Here is a 21,085-nt window from a genome sequence, read left to right as displayed (position 1 = left end):
GATTGGACCCTTTAAAAATGGAATGCTGTAATCAGCATGTCAAAAGGCGTTGTTTACATGGGAAAGTTGAATGGGTTTAATCAAATTCATGACTTTGAAACCCTCACAAACCCCTGAGTGGCTCTTTCAGTGAAGTCAGTTGGGAACTGGTTTTTCCACTTCAGAGTGTTAAGATGCCCCCCCCCCCCAAATGGTTGTGCTGGTTAACTAACCTAGTTCAAACTAATTCCAGTTAAACTGGTTCAACTCCCCTATGTAGACAAGCTCTTAATCCTCCATATTTCACTTCCCTTCATGTTCCTATGCTCTCGTTAGAAAATGAAGTTAGTCATTAAGTAGCCCTCTAATTCTGTTTTAAGAGTGGCCAGTATTAGGTTGAGTTAACTTTTTTAATGTGGGATTTCCTTGGGCCTAGAGTTCTGTCAATGGAATGAGACTGGATAGAGATGATTCTGTTGCTGGGACTGAAAGCCATGAATATGGGATAAATTCACATAATCTCATCAGATTTGAATACAAATGATTTGGTCTGAAGGTGGCTAGTCAGTTTGTGCGCTGTGGCTGTTTTATTATGTCAAGCATGATAGTTCTCTGTGCCTTGCCTTCCCCTTCCTGATGTCTAATAACGTGTTAAGATTGCAAGCTGTTTTAAGCTCTGTATGCACCTGTAACAAGAAATAATGTGTTACCATCTTTTTCTCTCCATCATGCTGAGATACACACTAACCAACCTTTTATGTGTTTGAGGCACAGACTGTCACTATGTCTATTCAGGGGAGTCCTGACCTGCTTATGGCATATAGTTACTAATGCCATGTAAATGGTGATGAAACACTGCTACTAATAAAATGTAGGTTAAATAAACTAAATGCTTGTTAGATAAGAGCTGAAGTAACTTAAACCAAAGATCTAAATCAAGTCAGTTTTTTAAAATATTAATTTTTAATTGGGTTGAGTCTTGAAAAACTATTTTTTATGCTTTTTCAATTATAGATAATTATGAATTGTAAATATTTAAAAATGCCATTACTTAGTGGGCTATCTTATTTGAATTGTACAATATTGCTGTAGGCAAAAACCAAAATACTGAAAATTAAGGCCCTGATCCAGTAAACATTTAAGCAGGTACATACCTTGACTTCAGTGGGAGTAATCTTGTGTTTATAGATCAGCACATAAGTGATTGCAGGATCAAGGCTAAAATTGTTTGGGTTTTTTTGTTTGTCTTAAGGCATAACTATATAGCTGAACCCCTTGGTAAAAGTGACTATAATGTAATTAATCTTAGCATCCAAAATAATACCAAAAAAATCTACCATGGTAACACTTCGCTTTAAAAAGAGGGAACTACATAAAAATGAGTGTGTTTGTTACATGGAAAGTAAAATGCGCGATCAGAAGGATTAAATGCCTGCACGCAGCATGGGGACAACTTAAAAATACCGTAACAGATGCTCAGACTAAATGGATACTCTTTTGGTCCTCTTACTATACTTTCTGATTTGGGGTATCACCATGGCTAAACAGCAGAGTAATGGAGACCATTACAGGCATCCTTTAAAAACTGGAAGTCAGATCCTAGTGAGATTAATTGGAAAGTGCACAAGAACTTGAGAAGCAACTTGCTAAAGAAAAAGTCTTACTTTTTTCTTTTATTTATTTATTTATTTCCCGTGAGTACGTATGGGGTATGACTACACTGCTATTAAACACCTGCAGCTGGCCCATGTCAGCTGAATTGGGCTTTCAGGGTTCAGGCTGTGGAACTATAAAATTTCAGTATAGATGTCTGGGCTTGAATTTTACAGCCCTGCAGCCTGAGCCCTGTGAAACAGTCAGCTGATGCAGGCCAGCTGTGGGTGTTTAATTGCAGTGTAGAAGTATATCCTAAGAAGCCTGCTAAACAAGCAGTGGGGCCAGTAGGTGACCAAGGTGTTGGAGTACTCAAAGAGGACAAGGTTTTAGCAGAGATGCTAAATGAGTTCTTTGCATTGGTGTTCACTGCAGAGGATGTAGGGGAGATGCCCCAAAATGATAGCTCTAATATGAGTAACAAATCTGAAGTACTGTCCCACAGTGATGTATCAGAAGAATTGATTCTGGCAACTACAGGCCAGTGAGCTTAACTTCAGTACAGGGAAAATTGATAATTCTGTTCTTTACTATAGTTTATCAGTCATGTCGATAAAGACTTTTTGTGTGGGGAAAAATCAAGATGGCTTTTGTAAAGCAAAGTCATGCTTCATCCATCTATTAGAATTCTTTGAGGGTGTCAACAAGCATGAGGGTACGGGTGATCCAGTTGGTACAGTGTACTTGGTTTTTCAGAAAACCTTTTTTGATAAGGTTCCTCATCAAGGGCTCTTAAGCAAAGTAAGCAGTCATGGAATAACAGGAAAGGTCCTCTCTTGGATCAGTAAGCGCCTAAAACAGGGGCGGGCAAACTTCTGGCCCAAGGGCCACATCGGGTTTTGTAAATTGTATGGAGGGCTGGTTAGGGGAGGGGGATTGTGGCCTGGCCCCCACCTCCTATCTGCCCTCCCCTCTCCCCCCCCAACCTGTGCCCCATCCAACCTCCCCGTTCCCTGACAGCCCCTCTGGGACTCTACCCCATCCACACACACCCCTGCTCTCTGTCCGCTGACTGCCCCCAGACTCCTGCTGCCCCATCCAACCCCTCGTCTCATTCCTGACGGCCCCCCCAGGACCACTGCCCCATCCAACCACCCCTTCTCCCTGTCCCCTGACTGCCCTGGGACCTCTGCCCTTGATTGCCCCCTGCCACTCCATCCAACCCTCCCCTCCTTCCTGACTGCCCTCCTGGGACCTCTGCCCTCATTCAACCCCCTGTTTTCCCCCCCGACCACCACCCTGAACTCCCATGCCCTCTATCCAACCCTGCTCCCCGTCCCCTTACCATGCTGCCTGGGGCACCAGTGGCTGGCGGTGCTACAGCTGCACCACCGCTGCCACCACACAGCACAGAGACCAGGTCAGGCTCGGCTCTGCAGCTGTGTTTCCCCAGAAGCTCTCAGCCCTGCCTCCCAGAACACTGTGCTGGTGGCAGAGCGAGATGAGGCTGCAAGGGAGGGGGCTAGCTGCCTGGGCCAGGAGCTCGGAGGCCGGGCAGGATGGTCCCATGGGCTGCTGTGGTTTGCCCACCTCTGGGATAAAAGGAAATAAAGAGTAGGAATAAATGGTCAGCTTTCACAATGGAGAGAAGTGAACAGGGGGGTCCCCAAGGATCTGTACTGGGACAAGTGCTGTTCAGCATATTCACTGTTCGCTCCCTCTTACAGATCATTAATGAAGTGGCAAAATTTGCAGATAATACAAAATTATACAAGATAAAGTCCAAAGCTGACTCCAGAGAGTTACAGGGCACTCTCTCAAAACTCGGTGAGTGGGCAACAAAATGGCAGATGAAATTCAATGTTGGTAAGTGCAGAGTAATGAACACTGGAAAAAATAATCCAAACTACACTTGTATAATGATGGGTTCTAAAGTAACTGTTTCCGCTCAGGAAAAGCATAGTTCTCTGAAAACTTCAGCTCAGTGTGCAGCAGTGATCAGAAAGGCTAACAATGTTAGGAAACAATTGGGAAAGGGATAGAAAATAAGACACAAAATATTATGCCTCTGTATAAATCCAGGGTGCACTCGCACCTTGAATACTGTCAAGTTCTGATCACCCCATCTCAAAGGATATAGTAGAACTGGGAAAGGTTCAGAGGAGAGCAACAAAGATGAGCAAGGGTATGGAATGGTTTTGATCTGAGGAGAGACTAAAAAGATTAGGGTTGCTCAGCTTAGAAAAGAAACTCAGGGTACATGATAGAGGTCTATAAAATCATGATGTGGAAAAAGTGAATACAGAAGTTATATCTAGGAATGTAAAATATTAAACGGTTAACAGGGAGGTATTACTCTTACCATTAACCCATCCTAACCGTTAACCCCCTGCTCGTGGGTCTCAAACAGGTTCTGCAGCAGAGAGGCCATTTGGGGATGCTGGCAAGAGATGACTATGGCAACCAGGGAGGAGTGGGCATCACAAGAGGTCACTGGGAGCTCAGCCACCTCTTAAAGGGGCCGGGTCGATGATAATGCTCTAGTCCAGCTGCAGTGGGCAGCCAACCAGGCCGGGGGGGGGCGCATCTAAACCTGGGGGGTGGACAAGGGCTGTGGGCCCCATCAGGGGTAAAGTAATCTCCAGCCTCCCCCGTGCCACTGAAAGGAGTTTGGCTGTGGAGGCGGACAGCGCTCTGGTCAGGGAAGGGAAGCTGCTGCTGGGGTGGCATGGAGCATCTGCAGAGGCTGCACCGGAACAAACTAGGTACCTGGGGTCCCTCTCTCACTTTTTCCTGGGTACTGAGGATGTGAACAGGGTACTGGGCCCTCTGAACTGCCCCAGGCTTTCCTGGCTAGGCCTGTTGTGTCACCCCCGGTATGAGCTCAGCTACCCTTCCCCATCTCTCTGGAGCAATGCGGGAGAGGAGATGTGCATCCTAGGAACAAAGTTCCTGCCTGAAATGGAGAAAGAGAGGTGCCTGCATGTGAGGCCTGAATTGGTTAACTGTTTAAATTATTAATTATATTGGTTCTTTTTAAACGATATTTAAATCCCTAGTTATATCCCTTTCCCACAATACAAAAACCAGGGGTCACCTGATGACCCTAATATGCATCTGGTTTAATACAAGAAGACAACAAGAGGAACTGCCATCACACAATGCACAATTAATGTGTGGAATATATTGCTGTTGGAAGTTGTGATGGCCAGAAGTATAACTGGTTTCAAAAAAGAATTAGATAAATTCATGGAGGATAGGTCCATTAGTGGCTATTGTCAAGGACACAACACTGTGCTCAGAATCAGAGGGGTAGTCGTGTTAGTCTGGATCTGTAAAAAGCAACAGTCTCCTGTGCACCTTATAGACTAACAGATGTATTGGAGCATAAGCTATACAGTGCTACAGGACTCTTTGTCACTGTGCTCAGAGTATCCCTAAACCTCCAGCTGCAAGACGGTGGGACTGGATGACAGCAGATGGATCACTCAAAATAGCCCTATTCTGTTCATTACCTCTGAAGCATCTGACAGTGGTCAAAGTCAAGACCGGATGCTGAGCTGGATAGACCATTGATCTAACCCAGTATAACTGTTTTTAGGTTCCCTTTAATATCTTGCTCTTTTGCCATTATTATGCACAATGACATCTAGGTCTATCTCTGTGTATGATTAGTTCATATTGTTCTTTCCAGTGTACTTTGTGATATCTTCATACTACTTGCAGTGTAGTCAAGTATGACAATTGGCTAGTTTTGATGAGGCAACCTGATTGTATAAACTTGTGGCAGTCAGAGCTTTAGGGCCACATTCCTGAGCATCTTGTCTAATTGCCATTGATGGATATAGATAAGCTGAGAGAGGCTATGTTCAAAAAGACTTAGTTGTACATTTATTTGCCTTTGCATCATCCCATGGCAGAGAGTTCCACAAGCTAACTTTGTGTTGTTAAGAAGTACTTATGTTAGTTTTAAACCTGTTGCCTATTAATTTCATTGGGTGACCCCCTAGTTCTTGTGTTATGTGAAGGGGTGAATAACAATTCCCTATTCACTGTCTCCATACCATGATGGAGGTTTATAAAATCACAAATATCTGCCCTCCTCCCCTTAGCCTCTTTTATAAGCTGGAAGAGAATCTTGAAAACATGCTACTATTCTATAAAATTGCTGGTACACATGGTTCTTTGGTAGTCTGAAGTCTAGTTCATGCCATTCCAAATAACATGGTAGAAATAGAAAGGTCCTGGGAATGGCAATGAAAATGACTAGAGCTGCCAAAAGTCTTTTGAATGGCATTAAAAAGAGTAGTACACCTCTACCCCGATATAACGCTGTCCTTGGGGGGCCAAAAAATCTTACTGCGTTATAGGTGAAACTGCATTACATCGAACATGCTTTGATCCACTGGAGTGCGCAGCCTCCCCCCCGTCCCCGTCCCCCCCAAGCGCTGCTTTACCCCGTTATATCCAAATTCGTGTTATATCAGGTCACATTATATTGGGGTAGAGGTGTACTAATTAAATAGGGGACATGAGGTATAACACATGATAAAAGAAAACTAATCTATGGAATGCAGTCTTTATGTTGGTTGGCAAAGAGTGTAGTAGGAATAAAGGATTAGACATCATGATTGATACTAGTAGTTAATCATATTAGGATAAAACTTATGGCCTGACAAATCTCTTGATGTACTTAAAATAGCTTAATTACTTGGGGTTAAGATTTCCCCTAGCATGTTCTATCAACATTCATTATAAGCACAAAGAGTCCTGCGGCACGTTATAGACTAACAGACGTATTGGAGCATGAGGTTTCGTGGGTGAATACCCACTTTGTCAGATGCATGTATAAGGATTTTTACAGCTTTTGAAGTATCTGATAGTCCACTGTTGGAGATAAGATAGTGGCCTAGTAGGGCACTCTTTTATATTCTAAGTAGTGATCTAACTTTTAGTAGTATAAAACTAACTATATAACTCATCAACAGATTAGATGCTAATTTCAAATTGGAGTTACCTGTATTGGACCAAAATACTTTCAGACATCTGGAAATGGTTAACTGAACTTGGCTTGATCTTAAATTTGATCTTCTAGGCTCTTGAGTGGTCATTAAGATCTTGAACTTACTTCTGAAAGTGCAATTGAGATACTATTAATTGGAATGGCAATTCTTTAGCTACTTTATGTAGTTTACTATTTCAGTATTGATTAGACACTTGTAGTGTTACTGATATGTAAAATAGTGATTCACAGTATGCATCTGAAAGTTTTGTGGCTTCATAGACTCTTTTTGAAGTGATATTATAGTACAACTGTAGATTGAGGAAATGCTTTTATGTGCATTAACTTTTATTAAAACTGAATTTTAAAAATCTTAAGGAATATTTTGATCGTTCAAGAAATATTTGACTTAGGCTTTGTTTCTGAAATATCTATTCTTAATGAATGTCCCACACAATTAAAGTTGTAACTCCTTCTAGTTTTTAAATCTTTCTTTGGTCTAGTTGAAATTTAATCGTTTTGGTGACATGGTTATGTCTGTTAGAAGTGTAGGCAAGAACTTGCACCCCAAATTGACATCACTATGCTGGCAAAAGCCTGAGGCTTGATCTACACTTAAATTAGATCAACCTAGCGAAGTTGCTCAGAGCTGTGAAATGTCATGCCCTGAGTGCTGTAGTTAGGTTGACCTAACCCCCAATATAGATGTGTCTAGGTTGATAGAGAATTCTTTATATTGAAGTTTAATCTGATTTTGTTAGTTCAACAAACCTATTTAATATTTTTCTGACACTGAATGGTCTTGCTCTTGGGAATCATTCTGCTTCCTTTCCAGCATATAAAACCTGGAAGATGCAGTCAGAAAATCTGCAGCATCAAGGTGTGTCCACACTGTAAAAGCTGCACTGACATTGAACTCTTTATGTACTTGGAGTATTAACATTCATCTGACATTGAAGTAATCTTTATTTCTAAATATGATGAAGATCTTCAGGAATATAGCAAGAAGTATCACTGCACGTCCAGTAACTGGTGGTGTAAGCTTGAAAGAACTTGAGCCTTTTATGTGGCAGGAAAAAGCTCGATCCTGAAGTTACAGCCCTACATCAGTGGGTTGTTTGACTCCACAGGTGCTCTTCTACCGAGTACAGCAGCAAGAAGTATTGTCCTTGCAAAACTACTGTCTTGCACTGCTTTTGTACAGTCTCTAGAGGGGGAACTAAAGATCCCATGGCTGCTTCTGAGAACAATAGTCTGGGGTGGAAGGGGAAGAAAGCTATTGTCCTGACCATCATTTCCTCTCCAGTTCCCATCCCTCACCCCCCAATAGTATCAAAGGCGTGCTGAGCTACTGAGGAGCATCTCATGGTGGAAACTTACCTTGCTATTAATTTACCAGAATAACTTTGTCAAAAATTCCTGTGGGCTATCTAGGCTTAGTTTAGGCCTAATAGAATTTAACTTACGATGTTTCAGATCAGTGGCTCTCAAACTTTTGTACTGGTAACCCCCTTTACATAGCAAGCCTCTGAGTGTGACACCCCCCCCCCCGATAAATTAAAAAGACTCTTTTAAAATATATTTAACACCATTATAAATGCTGGAGGCAAAGTGGGATATGGGGTGGAGGTTGACAGCTTACCCCGCCCACGTTTATAACCTTGCAACCTCCTGAGGGGTCCTGAACCCCTGTTTTAGATGATTTACTTAGCTGCTTGGGGTACATGGAGTGGAAATTGCCTAATTCAAGAGACCTGAGAGAGGTAGAGAAGTGTTGTCTGGATGGACAGAGTGGAAAGGGGAGCTTCCTCTGAATAAAACAGCTGGGGAAGGGGGAAGTCACTGGTACTGCCATATCTTGTCTGGCACACATTAAGATCTTTAAGCTATTATCTGTGCTGCTCCCTCCTCCCAAAAGAGAAAAAGTTCCTGCTGAAGTCTCTTCCTTCTGTCCTTCCTGCTGTGCTCTAAACTATTGTCCACACCATCTTTTTGGATTCACTGTATGCAGTTCCTGTTATAGATTAGTAAACTCAGGCTTTTTCCTTACCTTGAGTGGTCATTGGTTTGGATTAGTTTCCTTTTTAGGTGAGTAAGAAGAAGTGTGTATATCAAAATGCCATTGAACTGTCAGCACTTCTATAGTGTTCCCCATTGATTTTACTTGACCGATTCTTTTAATATATAAACACACTTGTGCTGTCTCTTGAGGTGAAGTTGCACAAAATTGTAATATGACTTAATTGGGCTAGAGATCCAAATCCCTTATAAAGGGGAGCACCTCTATGTAACTGGTGGTTATCTGGCATGCCGGGGGTAGGAAAAGAGAGTGAGTACAGAAGATGTTGAACTAATGAGAGTACTTGACACTTAAGTAGCACTTAGTCATGTGGGTGAGCAGCACTATCCTCATTTTAAACTGGTGACTGGGGTGGGTAGGAAATAAGATGCATGAGAAGTGCCACCAAGGGAATTAGCGAAGGGACAAGGCTGCCAAGGAAACATCTGAGCAGGACTAGACTCAGACATAGCTGTACTTTGAAGTAGTAAAAGGAGTCTTCAGTGAGGCAGAGGAGTCGTACGTAAATGCTAAACTCACAAGAACTATAGTTCCAGTTTTTAAGCAGGTATCTGAAATCAAGTTTGGATCCAAAAATTGCATAAATTAAAGGTAAATAATGGAAATGACTTGGTTTGTCAGGCTAGACAGAACTAAGTATTCCTTACTTCTATGTATTTAGACTTCCCAGAATAATTCACCTTATCTATCTTAAACTTTACTATAAATGGTATACTAAGTCAACATTTTTAATAGGTTGATTATAAAATCAGTTCATAGAAGAAACTTAATCATGTAAAAGTAGTCAAATTACTGAAGCTTGTTCACTGCTCTCTGGCTGACAAAGCAACAATTATTGACCAGTTTCCTAAACATCTGACTTGTGGCTTAAGTCTCTCAATGCCTGGGTGTAAGAAGTCTAGACTTCTTACTCAACAGAGCATAGGGCCTGAAGTAGCGTTCTCTATAAACTAGAGTGATCTAAGTTAGCTGACTTAAAATATGCAAATCTGTAGTGTTTTACAAAGAAAACATTCCGTGGTATACTGTAATTTAAGTTATTTGTGATGGCAAAATGGTGTTTATGGCTTTGGTTCGAATCTTAAAGTGCACTTTTTTTTAGAAAAGCCTTTGGGACTTTCTTTGATTCCAGAAAAGGTGTTTTAAATCATAACTAGCATTGTATTTGTCAAACTGAGACTTCTCGACAAATGTGGAAGTTGGAATGTCAAACCATCTGCACTAAAGAATCTGATTATATTATAGTGCAGGGGTCGGCAACCTTTCAGAAGTGGTGTGCTCAGTCTTCATTTATTCACTCTAATTTAAGGTTTTGCATGCTAATAATACATTTTAACAAGTTTTAGAAGATCTCTTTCTAGAAGTCTTGTAATATACAACAATAGTTTAGTTATGTAAAGTAAATAAGGTTTTTAAAATGTTTAAGAAGCTTCATTTAAAGTTAAAATGCAGAGCCCCCCAGACTGATGGCCAGGACCCGGGCAGTGTGAGTGCCACTGAAAATCAGCTCGTGTGCCGCCCGTTATAGTGTATTGTATTATATTATACATTTCCACTAGTGCCAGAAGCTGCTTGAGCATTCTCTATGGAGCAGCTAGACTAGTACTTGCACTGGTGAGAATTTGTTCATGGAACAAATGCTTCATGGAAGGGCCTGTTACTGGATGTCTTGTGTTCTGAGTACTTGAATATGTCAGTCCGTTGGGTGCATGGAAATACAGTAGAGACCTGAGATTGAAATAAAAAGAGAGCTCAAGAAAAAGAACATGCACTCATTTTATACTCTTCAGGGAGAAGGGCTATATCTAAATTAGTGGGTTTAGATGGTTAATCTGTATTGCTGATCTATTTTATTTCTTTTCTTTTTATAGTGCCACAATGGCAACTGCACCTTACAACTACTCTTACATCTTTAAGTACATCATTATTGGTAAGTATGAACTTGAAAAATGTTTTTACTTTAAAAGCAGATGTTGGGATAAATACAGATGTATATACATGGATGCTTGCTTACAGACATTCTAAAGTGTATCTGAACTCTGGGTGAGTTCCTACTGAAAGGATAACTTCCTGTTAAGTGTGCATCTAGAGCAATGTTCTTCATTAGGAACACTTCACCTTGCATCTCCTGTCGTTTTTTTTCTCCAGCCCCACAAAACTTCATCTATGGAATATTGTGTGTTAAAGTTAGAATAGTAAATATGCGCTATTTACTGAAATCCACCTACCTTTTCTTTCTGAGCACCGCTTACCAGGTATGTCTCAGCAGAAAGCACTACACTTAAGACACACTGTCTTCCAAGGGAAGATAGGTTTATGAGCAGGGAGTGAGTGCAAGTTCAGTATTCATTCCCTTAGCAGGGTGGGGCTATATTCTGGTGTGATCTTACAATACTGAAATGTTTGTCAATCTCGGAGGGTGACTGTAGCCCTAATTTTTGGCTATTCTTGATCTCCAGTATACACTTCCACAGTGTAAAGGGCTTGAAGGTAGCCAGATCATTTTGCTTTTTTTCCCCTCCCACCATGTGTAGGTGGCTGAAGTGTAGAATGGACTTAAATCACCAATTTTAATCATGAATTAAATCATTTAAATCAGCAAGGAAGAAACAATGGATTTTTAAATCTTGTTTTGCATCTCTACCATCAGTTTCCCTAAAGAGAGGTTGATTCTCAATGGTTGGCATAATTTGGTGGTATTCTTGCTGACCAGGAAGATAAACTATAATTGCTTAATAAGTATACAGATGTAGTATAAAACACTTCTCAGATGCTTAGTTTTTATTGTTTTAGAAACGCGAATGATACATTTTTATTTGGTAGATTAATTTTTTACTAGTGCTGCATTTGGTGAAAATTAGAATTCAGTTAAATACAGACATTTTAAAACTTTTTATTAAATTACCTTATGCTGGATACCGAACATTTTTCTTGTTAAAACACATTTTTACATTTTAAAGCTGATTTTTATTAAACAAAAATAGTGAATTGAATGTTTCTGGTAACTATGTCCTTCAAGATTTTATAACTAGTAAATCTCATCCTCACACATCATTTTTATTCATAGATGGGAAGAGAGAAAACAAGCTTTCCTGCTTTTTCAACTCCAGTTGGTTTCTCAGCTTAAAACTGAAATAGTTGAATAGACAGAAATGAAGAAAACATCCTCTCTGCACCAGCAGAAGAGGCTAATGCTGTCAGAAAGTTGGTTTAGCACTTCAACAAAGTCTGGCTCTGGATTCTTGGCCAGTGACTTCTACCAGTTCAGTAGTCTGACTTTTTTTTCTTTAAAGCTTTGGCAGCAATTGTGTACTGCTTTAAGATTGGTTTTTATTGAAATGATTTTAATAGATCATAGTAAGCTTAGGACTTAATAAAGGTTGTCATAATTTTAAATTTTTAAATACCTTTAATATAAAAGGGGTGGGGGAAGTATTTAATTTAAATTAAAATGTTGAGTTCTCTTAAATCTTTTTTTTTAAAGCCATCCTTGGTGGATGTGGAAAGATGCTGGAAATCAGCTCCCACAACAGCTTTAACTTGTATTGCCAATCATGAATTTTCAGACAGCCCAGAATTTGGGAGGCACAAAGGTGTATCTCCACTTTTAGATGAAAAATTCAGAATTTGGGCTGTTATCTTTAATGTAGCCTGTACTTTATTAGGAAATTAGTGTTCATCTCAGCCTGGGAGAAAGCTTTTGTGCACTCTGTATTTAGAGTTCCAATTAAACAAAACCAAACTAAAAGCTAGTTTGCAGTCAGTCTAAGAAATAACAATTGAATTTATGTACCCTCAGTGGGAGACTTCCTGTTCACACTTACAAAAAAGTTTCATAGGTAGTATTTTAAAAATACATGTGTGGTACTTCATACTGCTAGATTCCACTGAGTGGCCTAGTTCCAGGATTGTACAGGCAAACATATGCAAGTGTATGGTTAAACCAGAGTAATGATTTCTATAACCCTCTCTAAAATATGCTGCTGCTCTTAAATGTCCCTGTCTTAAAACTGCAACCTTGTATTTGTTTTAAAAAAATAAATAGCTATGTGAACATACAAATTACCATGGGTACGAATGCGTGCAGTGCGACTTAGGGGAAAGAGAGGCTAAAGTGGCTTTAAGCCTCCTTCATTCTCTCAAAGTCTGGTGATCTGGTGCAGTCCTTGGTGCAATTTGGGCAGCTCTGGAGGTTCTGCTCACCCTAATTATACCTCTTCTGCCAAAGCCTACAACATTCTATGTAAGGCTGGTATGGCAATGACTATGCTGGGGAAATCCTTCCTTGGCTAAGTGGCTCTTCCGATACTTTCTGCTGTTGCAGCTGCATAAAAGAGCCACAATTATGGTGTGGGGGAAGGGAGGGAAATCTTCATGTTTGTCAGTTGAACTTGGAACCTACAGTACCAAAAACAAATTTTTTATTTTGTTTTCATTTACGGTATAAAAAACTTAACTGAGAGATTACGCTGCATAGTCACTGGGGCCAGCTGCTTGAGGACATGATTGCAGGCACTTGGGGTGTCTTTTGACTGTAGTGTCAAAATTAAGGTGCTTGTAGTAAACTTATCTTGACCCCACAAGAGATGTGTGGAGTATTGTGGGTTATCTATACTGTTGCATTTAAAATTATAAGTAAACTAGGGAAATGACCGTGAAGCAGGTGCACAACTGGTTGAAAGACTATATTCAGAATAGTTACCAATGGTTTGCTGTCAGACTGGATGGACATATCCATGGGGTACTGCAAGAATGTCTCTGATCCAGTACTATTCAATTTCATTAACAACTTGGATGATGGAGAGTAGGCTTATAAAAGTTGCAGATATAACCACACTAGGAGGGGTTGCAAGCACCTTGGAGGACAGAATTAGAATTCAGAATGATCTTGATAAATTGGAGAACTTGGTCTGAACTGGAGATGAAATTCAGTAATGACAATTGTGAAGCACTACACTTAGGAAGAAAAAAGTCAAATACACAAAAACAACCAGTTTTCCCCATTGTAGGCAGCAGTGCTGTATATAAGGATCTGGGCGTTACAGCAGAACATAAATCAGCAACATGATGTAGTTGTGAAAAAGGCAAATCTCATGCTGGAGTGTATTAGTGAGACACAGAATGTAATTGTTCTGCTTTACTCTGCACTGTGAGGCCTCAGCTTGGATACTTGTGTCCAGTGCTTGGGCATCACACTTTTTTACGAAAGCTGTGAACAAATTGGAGACAGTCTAGAAGAGAGGAATGAAAAGAAGAGACTTGGAAAATATGACCTTCAAAGAAAAGAAAGAATTGGTCATCTTCTTTAGCCTAGAAGAGAAGGCTGAGGAGGGACTGAAGTCTTCTAATAACTTGCTAGAGGACAGTTATCTATTAACTTTCGTTCTGTCCTTGGTAGATATGGGGAACAAGAGGTAATCTTGTTGTGTGTGTGTGAATGTTAATTCATAAGGGGGGTCTCACTCAGAGTCTTGCTGTGTTAAAGGGGTCACCAGTACAAGAGTTTGAGAACCATTGGATTAGATCTCCTTATGCATCTTCCTTCCCTGTTTGTCTTTTTATGGTTCATAGTAGGATTGGGCTCACTGTGATTATTTAACTCTAAAGGGTTTTATGTAGATGAATCTGGGGGCAGCTTTGCCTTAAAGGTGTGCAGATCAAGGTTGCTATGAGATCCTCAATTGTTTTAAAGAGAACAATTTATCGTTTAGTTCTGTATTACCTGAAGCACACTGCCATGATTGTGCTGAAGCCTAATACAGGACTAACATGACTGTGTAGCAGCTGCCTCACACTTGCTCAGCTACTGGGAGATGCCTACCTTCTGGTGTAAATGTTTATAATTAAAGCTCTCTGCTCTAATGTCTGTCAGTACGGAATTTAAAATTTCTGTTGCCCTTCTGAAAGTTGCAAATAACCTTGGTCTCTCTCCCACTTAGTGCCTAACTGGTCAGCTTTCTGTATGACCTTGCAGACCTCAAATAGTAATATCGCTGTAACCTGAACTCCTTTCCTTTTTGTTTATTCCTTGGACGCCTCTACTACCCTATGCCTGTGAACAAAGCTATAGGGAAAAGTACTGTCACCAGGTGCACTGTGAAACATCATCTTGCGCATACAGGCATAGCAAAGTATGATCCGGCAAGGCACTTGTGTGTTCAATGTAAACTTTGTCAGATGTTTTTAAATTGAAGCCATTGTTACCAGTAGAGTAACGTTGTTTTCTGTAACAGGGGACATGGGTGTAGGAAAGTCCTGCTTACTTCACCAATTCACAGAAAAGAAATGTGAGTATCTTCATTTGGAGCCTCTGTTTTCACTGATGGTATGCTTCTTCCTCCCTCTTTCCTGCTTCCCTAGTTCTGAAATCTATTTTCCAGCATGCATGAGTTCCTTCTGGTGCTTCACCCATTGCAAATACATAGACTAATCATAGTCAGAATGATGAAGATAGAAGCAAATAGCTATTTAGCATAGTCTGCTGCCTGTCAGGTCATTAGTCTGTCCACATGTCTGGAGAGTGACTTCTGTGAAATAAAGGCTATGGCATTCCTATAGCATATATCTGTAACAGGCATGGTGCTGGGAAAGGTCCTGCTACATGATGGCTTCTGAAAGTGTGCTACTTAACTTCAATCACAAACCCCACTTTAAAAATATTCCTACACCTTTTTGCATTGGTATTCGGTGAGAGTAGAGCCTCTGTTGGAATGCAAAAGTTCACTTTGAGGGGAGTTAGTACTTTTGACATTCAAAGTGGGATATAACGAGTGGTGAGCTGGAGCCGGTTCCCATAGGTTCCCACAAACCGGTTGCTAAAATTAGACCTCCGTGGAGAACCGGTTGTTAAAGGGCCAGGGAGTGGGCAAAGAACTCCGGTCCGCTGGCCGGACCATCCTGTTGCTTCCAGGATTCCCAGCTGGGGGAGGCTGAGGCTCCCCCAGCCCTTCCCCCGCTTCCCCCCAGCTGCAGCATGGCCAGCCACCAGCATGAGCTGGGCAGCTCATCTGAGCTCCAGAGTCATCCTGCTGCTTTGAGCTGCCAGCAAGGTAAGGGGGGAGGGGGCTGCAAGCTCTAGGGCTGCCGGGGGAGGGGCAAGTGGGGCAATTTGCCCCAGGCTCTGCAGGGGCCCCCGGCCCCACGAGTATGTCTTCCCCCTGCCCCAGCCCCTCCCCCGCTCCCCCCCTTAAATCAGAACTTTTTATAGGGAACCGGTTGTTAAGATTTTGGCAGCTCATCACTGGATATAACGACTAAAAATCAAAGGCAGCCTCCTGCAGGTTTAAGGAACACTGGAGTTAATTTTATAGCTTGATTGTCACGAGTCACAGCTACTGCATCTGCATGATACACGCTCCTTAAGGAGTATATACATCATCTGTTTTATAACTGCAATGTCCTCTTTCTCATCTGTGGTTTAAGCATTGGCCTGCTAAACCCAGGATTGTGAGTTCAATCCTTGAGGGGGCCATTTGGGGTTTTAGTTGGGGATTGGTCCTGCTTTGAGCAGGGAGTTGGACTAGATCTCCTGAGGTCCCTTCTAACCCTAATAATCTATGATCCTATAAACATTGACTCAAGTGTTGCTTCCCAGTTCTGAGGCTTTGCTAGTTTTGTTTCTTCATTGGTGTTGAAACTTTGCTGTGGCTCTTAATTCTGTCTTATCCTTTCCATGCAGTTTACCTATAGTGGATAATGTAGCTTAGGCTGTGGCTACACTTAGCGCTTCAAAGCGCTGCCGCACGCTTTGAAGCGCTAAGTGTAGTCAAAGCGCCAGCGCTGGGAGAGAGCTCTCCCAGCACTGTCCATATTCCACCTCCCTGTGGGGAATAACAGACAGCGCTGGGAGCCGCGCTCCCAGTGCTGGGGCTTTGACCACACTGGCGCTTTGCAGCGCCGCAATTTGCAGCGCTGGAGAGGGTGTGTTTTCACACCCTGCTGCAGCGCTGCAAATTTGTAAGTGTAGCCAAGCCCTTAGTTTCCATGTCCTTGGGCTTTAAAGTGTGCTTGTGTGGTGAGAACTAGAGTTCTGAAAGTGACTTACCTTTGATTAACCTATTCACACTGGAAATAGCAAGCAATCACTTGCATGTGGCCTGACTTCTGAAGAGACCATCAGATGTTATCTGAGAGAATGCTTTAAGTATCTAATTCCACAAAGTTCTATAAACTTGAAGCAATAGACCTTAAATTTGATCACAAAGACAGGGCATAAGCTGATCTCTGGTAGGGATTGGGAGGAAGAATTTCCTGTTAACAGGTTATCCTAGAACTGTCTTCTAAACGTTCCTCAAACATCAGTTACAGGCAAGTCTTCAAAATGTCTTACTAAACTGGATGGATCTATGGTGTGATCCAGCATGATCACTCCTATGGTCACGTGCAGGGTTTTTAACCATCTGTTTGAAATTTATAAAAAACTTCACTGAATTCTTTCAAGTCATGGTTAGTATCTCTAAGCCTTCAAGTTAAAGTTGTTTCCACAAGGGTTGGTGCTGCAGCAATCTAAACTGACTCAGTTACTCAGCTTGTAGTGTCAAACACATCAATGTTGCATACTTTTGCAACTTCCATTAGGAATTTTCTGATTTTATGAATTGACCATTCTTAAATGCTTGGCAGTGCATTAAAACTCTCATTTTCAGGAAATAACCAATAATTCAATGCTGCTTAAATTAAAAACAATTTACTGTTAGAAACCGGGTTGATCTAGATTAGGGTTTGTTTTTTTCCTTTCAATATGAAAGATGGCATTACTAAAATATTCCTCTGGAAGAGGGAGACGACTTCTAGTAGAAAGATGTGAACCTCTGATTTATCTTTCTTTGACAGTTATGGCTGACTGTCCCCACACAATTGGGGTCGAATTTGGTACAAGAATAATTGAAGTTAGTGGCCAAAAAATTAAACTGCAGATCTGGGACACAGCAGGACAAGAGCGATTTAGGGCTGTAACACGAAGCTACTACAGAGGAGCAGCAGGAGCTCTCATGGTCTATGATATTACTAGGTAAGAGACTGTCTGTCTGTCTGATTTTTGTCAACTGTAGTTATAGCTAAAATAGAACATGTGGTATGACTACCAATTTATTTCCAAGCCTGTTTGGCACACTGCTTTACAATGTCACTACATTGTACATGACAAATTTCTCTGGGTTTCAGTCCTCTTGGTTTTCTAAACTAGTCAGATATCTGGATAGTGGATTTTTTTCACCCTTTCTTATGCAGCCTCCCCTTTATTTCCCTCCATTCTACAAACCCCTTTTTAAAAAGTATAGCACTGGTAGTTTACTTTCAAATTGACTTTGGTTAATAAATGTGAAACTTCAGAATCCAGAAGTCCTGCATAAATAAGCTTCTCCTTGGAAACTTCCATGATTGATTCTCCCCCTTCAGGCATTGTTGTGTTACTGCATTCTGCCAATTTATTTAAACTATCTTGTCTAAAAGGTGGTTCTGTGTATCTAAGATTTCAGGGTATGGAACTTAAGTGTCTTATCCCCCCCCCTCCCCTCCCCTCCATCATGATGTTCATGATGGGGATATGGGAACATTCCCAGACTCAAGTTGTCTCCCCCTGGGGATCATATACAGTGGAATTCTGGGATATGGCATTCTGTTACATAGATCTGTTAAAAAGCTTCTGGCCTGTTCTTGAACTCTCCCATTTATCTGTAGTCTTTCAAACAGAGGTGGCCTACCTTTCCCGGAATGGGAGGAATACAATAAATAGTGAGTAGCTAGCTGCTTGTACACACTCATACTCAATGTAGTCATTTTTTATAGCAAAGACTTGGTGTTTTGAATATGTAGTAACTTCCCTGTCACTGAAATTGTTTGTTTGTCAGAGTAAAACTAAATATCTTCAGGGTCTTAACTAATGGTCACAAATTACATTCCCAACTACAACTATCTTTCTTTTTGGTGTATAATCTGTAATTGACTTGCATGTAGGTATACCAACCATATACATCTTATCAGCATATTAGATTCAGTGTATGGAAACACAGCTGAATATTCACAGTCTGGTTGCAGATGAACGAATGTCCTGTACTCTGTGCTTCACGTGGTGGTGGTGGTGTTGAGGCACCTATTTGATACCTTGTTACACATCCCTTATTTGTATGTATTTAGAGAACTAAAACATTAGTGTTTTTTTTTCTCGTTATCCATGAAGAAATGGATGGTGGGTTTTATAACCATGAATAAAATTATACAATGTATGGAGAAGCTGTATTTGAAACTAAGGGCTTGGCTACACTTGAAAGTTGCAGCGCTGGTGGAGGCTTTCCAGCGCTGCAATTAGTAATTGTCCACACCTGCAAGGCACATCCAGCGCTGCAACTCCCTGGCTGCAGTGCTGGCTGTACACCTGGTCTGCTTGGGGTATAACGAGTGCAGCACTGGTGATCCAGCGCTGCTCGTCAAGTGTGGCCACACACCAGTGCTGTTATTGGCCTCCAGGGTATTAGGAGATATCCCAGAATGCTTTTAACTAAATTACTCTTTGTTTTGTTATGCAGCCTCTCTTTGTTTTGTTGTGAACTCGGAGCTCCTTGGTGCTCTGGAGCACAGGGAGCTGCTTATCTAAAAAACAAACACAGCTCCTGTTTGCTGTGATCAATCTGTACCTGACTGTGAACAATCAAATGAGAACCCCCCTGCCTGTCTCATTCACAGGGGTTGAGTGTTTGCTTGACGAGGAACAGCGGGGGCAGAGGGGAGAACGGGAGTCCTTTGGATGCAGGCTGTTTGCAGTTAAGATTAAGGGGTCGGGAACATTTTCTGATTTTGCAAGTCAGGAAGCTAACATACAGTGTTGGCTCCAAAAATCTACACTCTCTCTCTCTCTCTCTCCCCCCCGCTCCCTGTCACACTACACCCCACCCCACCCCCCTCTTTCGAAAAGCACGTTGCTGCCACTTGAACGCTGGGATAGCTGCCCATAATGCACTGCTCCCAACAGCACTGCAAATGCTGCAGATGTGGCCACACTGCAGCGCTGGTAGCTGTCAGTGTGGCCACACACCAGCGCTCTCCCTACACAGCTGCACGGCCAGCGCTGTAACTTTCAAGTGTAGCCAAGCCCTAAGTTGCATTGCCCTGTAGAAATGATTAGAGGATACTCAGCATGCATCTGATAGCCTCTAAAAGGAGCTATGGGAATGCAAGGTGTTTTTCTTACTGGCATCATTCTTTATGAAATGGTGTATAGGCTATTCACAGGGTAAGAAGAACTTGTGAGTTCTTTCCAAAATAAGGAGCAAAGCATATAAAAATCTGCTTATTCCCTGCAGGGATGCAGGCATACACCAATTAAGTTCCCTCAAAGGAGGTCATTGTTATTTCATGGCTTTGATTCCACTTGCAATCCAGATTCCCCACAGACCAGGACATACCAACTCAAAGCGGCACCAGACCCTGCCAGAAAAGATGCAGAACTTGCAGACATATCTGTACTGCTACAATGATAACAATTCCCCCCCGACACACCACCACCACCACACACCTTTCAAGATCCATGGATCCTATGCCTGCCTATTACAACGTGTGGTATGCTACATTCAGTGCACTAAATGCCCCAATAACAACTATGTGGGTGAAAATAGACAATCACTATGCTATTGAATTAACTCTCACAGGAAAATAACACCACAACACCATGTCACCTGTGAATGAACACTTTTTTTCACAAAGCAGTCACTCTCTGACCTGTCAGCCCTCATCCTCAAAGGAAGCCTGCACAACACTTTCAAAAGATGAGACTGGGAGCTTAAATTCGTAACTTTCTGTTCAGTCCATGATTTTTCGTGTCTAGCAGACACTGAATTTATGGCTGCTTATAACAATCTATAACCCATTTAACCCCCCCCTTGTCCTATGGGGGGGGGAAGGTGTTAATGAGCCACTTCACCTTGAATGGCCCCTAAGAGTATGTGCTAATTACTTATGCTAAACAATCTGTTGCACCTTGGGTTTAGTGGTGCTGCTGGGAGTACTTTTCCCAGACTTGAAGAGCTCTGTGTGGCTTTAAAGCTTATCTCTCTCACCAACAGAAGTTGGTCCAATATAAGAGATTCCCTCGCCCACCGTGTCAATTCAAATTCCCTTCATTTGAGCAAGCTCGGTTATTGATCTGCTGAAGAGTATACAGTCAGATAACAGTAAATATATAATCAGTTTTTTAAAGGAATAGACTCATAGACTTTTTAAGGTCAGAGGGACCATTATGATCATCTAGTCTGACCTCCTGCACAATGCAGGCCACAGAATCTCACCCATCCAAATACTGAATGATCAATGAGACTTGATGGCTTAGGAAAAAAAGCAACCTGAAGGTATTGCCTGGTTTCTAAGCTAAGAACATTCTCTAAGCACAGTATAAATCCTCATGCGTTTTGGGGCACAGTTGAAGGCACGTCCTTAAGTGT

The 21,085-nt window shown here is 41.6% G+C and overlaps 1 protein-coding gene across 1 annotated transcript in view; it reads left to right on the top strand.

The window, feature by feature from the left end:
* RAB14 (RAB14, member RAS oncogene family) overlaps positions 1-21,085 on the top strand; it is a 34,771-nt gene that overhangs the window by 6,921 nt on the left and 6,765 nt on the right. Inside the window, exons 2-4 of the mRNA XM_039505997.1 lie at positions 10,526-10,584; positions 14,888-14,941; positions 17,487-17,664. Of these exons, the coding sequence (XP_039361931.1) occupies positions 10,533-10,584; positions 14,888-14,941; positions 17,487-17,664 (284 nt within the window). The 5' untranslated portion in view covers positions 10,526-10,532. The remainder of the gene's footprint in view (positions 1-10,525; positions 10,585-14,887; positions 14,942-17,486; positions 17,665-21,085) is intronic.

The sequence above is a fragment of the Mauremys reevesii genome, linkage group 19 (assembly GCF_016161935.1).
Source record: "Mauremys reevesii isolate NIE-2019 linkage group 19, ASM1616193v1, whole genome shotgun sequence".
NCBI classification, from domain to species: Eukaryota; Metazoa; Chordata; order Testudines; family Geoemydidae; genus Mauremys; species Mauremys reevesii.
The sequence above is the reverse complement of the archived record's forward strand: the minus strand, read 5'-3'. Positions and strand labels throughout refer to the sequence as shown.